Raw genomic sequence first — 6269 nt, forward strand, 5'->3', positions numbered from 1 at the left:
CCCTAGCAACCAAATACAGTACCCTAGCAACAGAGTAAAAAAAACCCTTATATCTCCGCATCAGAACATCGTAGAGACACAGGGGTTGGACCGTTTGACTCGTGAATCAGAGTGTAATCATTATGGGATGCCAATTTTTTCCCTAGCAACCAAATACAGTACCCTAGCAACAGAGTAAACAAAGCCTTATATCTCCGCATCAGAACATCGTAGAGACACGGGGGTTGGACCGTTTGACTCGTGACTTAGAGTATAATCATATATTGTTTCCCGAAATTTGCCACGGCAAGCACCACTTCACATTTTCTTCAGGAAATGTACCTATCTAGTTTATATTATCATTTATATTATTATGTGCTTTGTATTGTGTAGCTTCTGAATTTCTATAGGTGCAGACAAAATGTTTATTGTACACTTGCTTTACCATCACTTTTCTATACATTGCATGCATATTGATATTATGCACAACCTTTGCTCATTATGAACCTTACAATTTGAAATTAACAATCAAGTTTTTCTACATTGCTTTATTCATTTATGTTCAGTCAATCACATTGAAGTCACATTGTTCAGGACTAAATGTGCAATTTGCCGGTTGTCCAGCAGTTGAGCTCGTAACTCCTTGCCATGCACCTAGTGGGTTTCCACTAGGTCCTGTAGGCAACTGTAAACTGCTGTTTCACTGCCACACCTCATTCAGTGGTTTTTGGCAACACTGCGATGAATCCCCAAACCGAAAATGAGTGGCAGAGGCAAAACCGGTGGTAAGACCAGAGCAAAGGCAAAGACTCGTTCATCCAGAGCCGGGCTTCAGTTTCCCGTCGGCCGTGTTCACAGACTTCTTCGCAAGGGTAACTTTGCAGAGCGCGTCGGTGCTGGAGCTCCAGTTTATCTCGCCGCTGTGCTCGAGTATCTTACTGCTGAGATCCTGGAGTTGGCGGGAAATGCCGCTCGTGACAACAAGAAGACTCGCATCATTCCCCGCCATTTACAGCTGGCAGTGCGTAACGACGAGGAGTTGAACAAACTCTTGGGTCGCGTGACCATCGCTCAGGGCGGTGTGTTGCCCAACATTCAGGCTGTGTTGCTGCCAAAGAAGACCGAGAAGCCCGCTAAGGCAAAGTAAACCTAGTTTTCTCAAGAATGAGATAAAGGCTCTTTTAAGAGCCACCAACTTTACCTATAAAAGAGTGAAATCTTGGTCTCTTTTGTTTGATGTAAAGGTTTAGAAACGCATGTGTGCGTTTGTTTCCATATTTTAGCTATTACCCTTTTCTTATGCCAGAGAGAAATAATCAGAATACCACTTTTCTAGAGGTCTTGAGTATCAATCAAGATTTAATTTCATGAAATTTTAGGGTGTGACATGACCTTATAAAATTAATATTAGTGTTATAGTTTAAGTGTTAAATTTTGTTGGAAAATTATTTCTCAGAATGACTGTTTAAATTGGCCTTTAAGTTAGATAGTGGTTGTAAATTATATATATAAATGGTCGTTCTCTGTTTAATTAAAAAAAGTAGCCATTATAATATTTTTTTAGATAAAAGATTCTGTTTGGAGAACTGATAATGTGAGGTTAAACATGACAAAAGAGTGACAAAAGATCTCGAGCGGGAAACAAACCGCCTCTGCTTGTTTGAAAAACGTTCAAAGTCATTGGTCAGCTGTCTACTTAGGCTTCAGTCACACCAAAAGCGCTTTAAACGCTTGCAAACGCAAGGCGCGACGCACTGCCTTTTTTAAAAAAAGAGCAGTGCGACGCGGCTTTTCATATTGCTAAGCAACCACCGAGTCAGCTGTCTTGTCAATCAAATATTGAAGCGTGAGCGCTCTTTTGCTGTTAACTGTCATATCAGCAGAAACTTTAAAAAGAGGACGCTTGCTCTGACCTTGTTTGAGGGTGAGAGGTGCACAAACACACAGGTGAGAGTGAGCGAGTGGTGTTCGGTTCTTCAAAGCAACTGTAAACTTCCCTCGCCACAACGTAAGGCCCGCCTCTCCCCTCATTCGATTGGACAATGGAAAGACACGAATGACGTCGGGCGCTTCTCCGCTCTCAGCGCTCCTTCAAAAACGCGTGCGCGGCAGGCGGCAAAAAAACCGCAAGGCGCTCGGCGCGCATAAACAGCGCGCAAACCCGCCCTGCCCATAGAATATCATTCAAAAAAGGCGCCTGCAACTGCCATAAACGCTATTGGTGTGACTGGCCCCTTAGACGTCATCCATTAGCCAATCACATGGTAGCGATCTAATCCCGCCCCCTGAGCTCATGGACGACCAGTCTTTAAAAACCGCTGTGAGAGAACCTTTCCACATTTCGTGTTGCGCGTAGAGGAGCTTTCACTGCAGTCATGGCAAGAACAAAGCAGACCGCTCGTAAATCCACCGGAGGCAAAGCGCCCAGGAAGCAGCTCGCTACTAAAGCTGCCCGTAAGAGCGCCCCAGCCACCGGCGGTGTGAAGAAGCCTCATCGTTACAGGCCCGGTACCGTAGCACTGAGAGAAATCCGCCGCTATCAGAAGTCCACTGAGCTGCTGATCCGTAAGCTGCCTTTCCAGCGTTTGGTGAGAGAAATCGCCCAGGACTTCAAGACTGATCTGCGTTTCCAGAGCTCTGCCGTCATGGCCCTGCAGGAGTCCAGCGAAGCTTATTTGGTCGGCCTGTTTGAGGACACCAACCTGTGCGCCATCCACGCCAAGAGGGTCACAATCATGCCTAAAGACATCCAGCTGGCTCGCCGCATTCGTGGTGAACGCGCCTAAACTCGACGTCACTCACATCAACACAAAGGCTCTTTTAAGAGCCACCACAATTTCACTAAACGAGAGATTTCATGTTTATTTAATCCCATACACGTTACTGTTGTGTATATATAAACACCTGATTCAGTTGATCAGCTCGTTAGTGTTAAGGAGCCTGATGAGTGAAATCAGGTGTTTCATATAAGGAGAGATCTATAATATTCTGGGAGAGGGGTCCCGAGGACTGGAATGAGAACCACTTTTCTACAGTATATGCACTAGGTTTATTAAAATAATGCACAGCACTCATCTCAATTAAAAGTCACTCAGTAAGCACAGCTTTATGCAATTGCTATAAAATTTTCTAAAATAAACGTTTAAAAATTGTCTAATCACAACATTAATTCTCGATTAAAACTAAAATTCAGCTGTAGCTAGGTCAATGTAGATATGTCTGGGCTTTTACTGTGACGCGTCACAAAGCGCCGCCTTCATTTCTGCGTGTTTCCTCTAGGTCCTTTTACTGTGACGCGTCACAAAGCGCCGCCTTCATTTCTGCGTGTTTCCACTAGGTCCTGTAGGCAGCTTGAAAGTATTGTCTCATTTGTCTATTATTTTCACTCTCTGTTTGTAGTCAGACTGAAATCATGTCAGGAAGAGGTAAAGGCGGAAAAGGACTGGGTAAAGGTGGCGCTAAGCGTCATCGTAAGGTTCTGCGTGATAACATCCAGGGAATCACCAAACCCGCCATCCGTCGTCTCGCTCGTCGTGGTGGAGTAAAGCGTATTTCTGGTCTGATCTATGAGGAGACCCGCGGTGTGCTGAAGGTGTTTTTGGAGAACGTTATTCGTGACGCCGTCACCTACACTGAACACGCCAAGAGAAAGACCGTCACCGCCATGGATGTCGTCTATGCTCTGAAGCGTCAGGGTCGCACTCTGTACGGTTTCGGAGGTTAAACGCCTGAAGTTCTAAACAAATCCAAACGGCTCTTTTAAGAGCCACCCATATTTTCACATTAAGAGACGAAATCAATGTAGTATTACTGTTCTGTGTTTCTGGAAATGGTCTTTGCGATATGAGGATTGTTTAATTCTAACTAACTCTCTAAATACAGCTAGGTTTATTTGTTGGTCTCGTAGCGCTTTGCTTTCATGTTTGTTTCAAAAAGTCTTCACGTAATGCCCAAATGGAAAGTTATAAACATGAAGCATTTTTTATACTATAAATCTAGAAACTCTTTTATTTTTAAAGTAAAATCTAAAAATAAAATACTTGTATTTTTATAAACATGAAACATTTTTTATACTATAAATCTAGAAACGTTTTTTATTTTTAAAGTAAAATCTAAAAATAAAATACTTGTATTTTTATGCCACTATATCAGATAAATGAGCATTCAGTTTGGTTTAATTGGTTTAAAGCATATGTTATTGTTTTAATTCAGAATAATTATTGAACAATGGGTTGCTGTGTGAAATTTATTTAAACACGACTCTTCTCAAAAACTCATCTTGTATTGTGATATTTGCTTGTATTCGTTTAATAAACGTTTTCCTGCTTAATACATCAATCAATCAATCAATCAAATTCTTTTATTCAGCCATGATATTGTTACAAACACAAAATAATCTCATACACAACTAAATAATATCTTCTAATGCTGAATAGGAGCATGAAGAAGACATCGTCTTATAAATTCATGCCCCTTTTCCCAAATATCTAGTCTTGCACAGAATATATAGCTCGTATTACTCCCATTCTCTATATCAAAGTGCAATTTTATTTCACATGTATATAATTAACAATTCCATATTTATTATACATTGATTTTTATATTTCACTTTCTTCATATTTTCGCAATACCTTTTTTATATATATTTTTTTTAATTGAACTATTGTATAGCATGATCTTTCCTCATTATCCAAAGAGTTCCATAAATTGATCCCAATTACCATAAACCCTTTTTGTTTTTTTGAGGTAAGTGAATATGGTACACAAAAGTTGCCTTTTCTTCTATTTTTACTATCTATAATTAACTTAAATTTATTTTGAATATGTATTGGCACCATATTATTTTTCACTCTCCACATAATTTGCAATATTTTAAGTTTGACCAAATCATAAAATTTCAAAGTCTGCAATTTGATAAACAATTTATTAGTGTGGTCCCGAACACCTTTGTGCGTCACAATTCTTATTGCTTTCTTCTGGAGTAAGCACAACCTTTCTGTATAACTGGTGCATGCATTACCCCACACCTCAGTACAATAAGTTAAATATGGGACAATTAAAGTTAAATATAAAAGCTTTAATGAGGCTTCATCCAGTATATATTTAACTCTATAAAGAATACCAATGTTTTTACTTATTTTACTTTTGATATGATCTATATGAGACTTCCAACTTAGTTTACTGTCTAAAATAACCCCTAAGAATTTGATTTCTGAAACACGTTCAATGTTTACATCTTGAATAACTAAATTTGTACATTCTTGTTTTCCCTTATTTCCAAAAACCATATAATTTGTCTTATCCCAATTCAAAAACAATTTATTATAATCAAACCATTTCTTTAATTTTGACATTTCTCTTTCAATAGTAACCATTAATTTATTTAAATCTGCCCCTGTCTTAAACACTGTTGTGTCATCTGCAAACAATAAAAAATTCATGTCTTTGGAGGCCTCAAATATATCATTAATAAACAATATAAAAAGCTTAGGACCAATTACCGAACCCTGAGGAATTCCACATACCACCGTTTTATGATTTGAATTATAGTTTTTAAATTGTAGATACTGACTTCTATTACTTAAATAACTTTCAAGCCATTTATATACCCGACCCCTTAATCCATATTGTTGTAATTTTGACAACAATAAATTATGGTTGACAGTATCAAACGCTTTCTGTAAGTCCAGGAATATACTTACAAGATACTGCTTTTTATCCATTGCAGCTAGAATTTCATCTGTTAAATGAATTAATGCAACAGCGGTAGATCTATTAGAACGAAATCCGTATTGATACTCAAACAGTAAATTATTTTTTTCCAAAAATAAATCCAATTTATAAATAAACCATTTTTCTAATATTTTTGAAAACTGTGAAAGTATTGAAACAGGTCGATAATTATTAAATTCGTGTTTGTCACCCTTCTTAAAAATAGGTATTATATTACATAACTAAATAGTGCCTTAAATTTGCGCATTCAATTACCAAAGGAACTATATTTCAGAGACATTGTATTTTAAAAAGAGCGGGAAAGTAAAACCGCCCTACAATACATGGATGCATTAAATTCAAACATTAGGCTATGGGTGGGGCTACGGTTTTAGCCACTTTGATTGGCTCGCTCACGTCTTAGCCACACCAATGAAACCATTCATGGTGTTTGTCTAATGAAGACACCCAATCAGCACCGTAAGCCTGTTTCCTTTGAAAATTAGCATGGACAGAGAATAAATACTTCTTCACCAGAGCAGATCGCTACACACTTTGTTGTTCTGTCTTGAATCGTC

General features: G+C 38.6%; 3 protein-coding genes across 3 annotated transcripts; all 3 read left to right on the forward strand.

Annotated features, from left to right (window-relative positions):
* The first annotated feature begins 627 nt into the window (after nt 1-627).
* LOC135787883 (histone H2A-like) lies at nt 628-1126 on the forward strand. The gene has a single exon (XM_073813324.1). The coding sequence runs from the start codon at nt 740-742 to the stop codon at nt 1124-1126; it is 387 nt and encodes a 128-aa protein (XP_073669425.1). The 5' UTR covers nt 628-739.
* Nucleotides 1127-2270: 1144 nt separating this feature from the next.
* LOC135781040 (histone H3) lies at nt 2271-2765 on the forward strand. Its single transcript, XM_065291354.1, has one exon. It carries the CDS (start codon nt 2355-2357, stop codon nt 2763-2765), a length of 411 nt encoding a protein of 136 aa, XP_065147426.1. The 5' UTR covers nt 2271-2354.
* A 626-nt stretch (nt 2766-3391) lies between these two features.
* LOC135780803 (histone H4) lies at nt 3392-3771 on the forward strand. Its single transcript, XM_065291084.2, has one exon. The coding sequence runs from the start codon at nt 3392-3394 to the stop codon at nt 3701-3703; it is 312 nt and encodes a 103-aa protein (XP_065147156.1). The 3' UTR covers nt 3704-3771.
* Nucleotides 3772-6269: the final 2498 nt, after the last annotated feature.

This window comes from Paramisgurnus dabryanus, chromosome 23, assembly GCF_030506205.2.
Source record: "Paramisgurnus dabryanus chromosome 23, PD_genome_1.1, whole genome shotgun sequence".
Classification (NCBI taxonomy): domain Eukaryota; kingdom Metazoa; phylum Chordata; class Actinopteri; order Cypriniformes; family Cobitidae; genus Paramisgurnus; species Paramisgurnus dabryanus.

Bases quoted from the DNA above. Each gene is read 5' to 3' on its own strand.
- LOC135780803 (XM_065291084.2), top strand. From the start codon at position 3,392: ATGTCAGGAAGAGGTAAAGGCGGAAAAGGACTGGGTAAAGGTGGCGCT.
- LOC135781040 (XM_065291354.1), top strand. From the start codon at position 2,355: ATGGCAAGAACAAAGCAGACCGCTCGTAAATCCACCGGAGGCAAAGCG.
- LOC135787883 (XM_073813324.1), top strand. From the start codon at position 740: ATGAGTGGCAGAGGCAAAACCGGTGGTAAGACCAGAGCAAAGGCAAAG.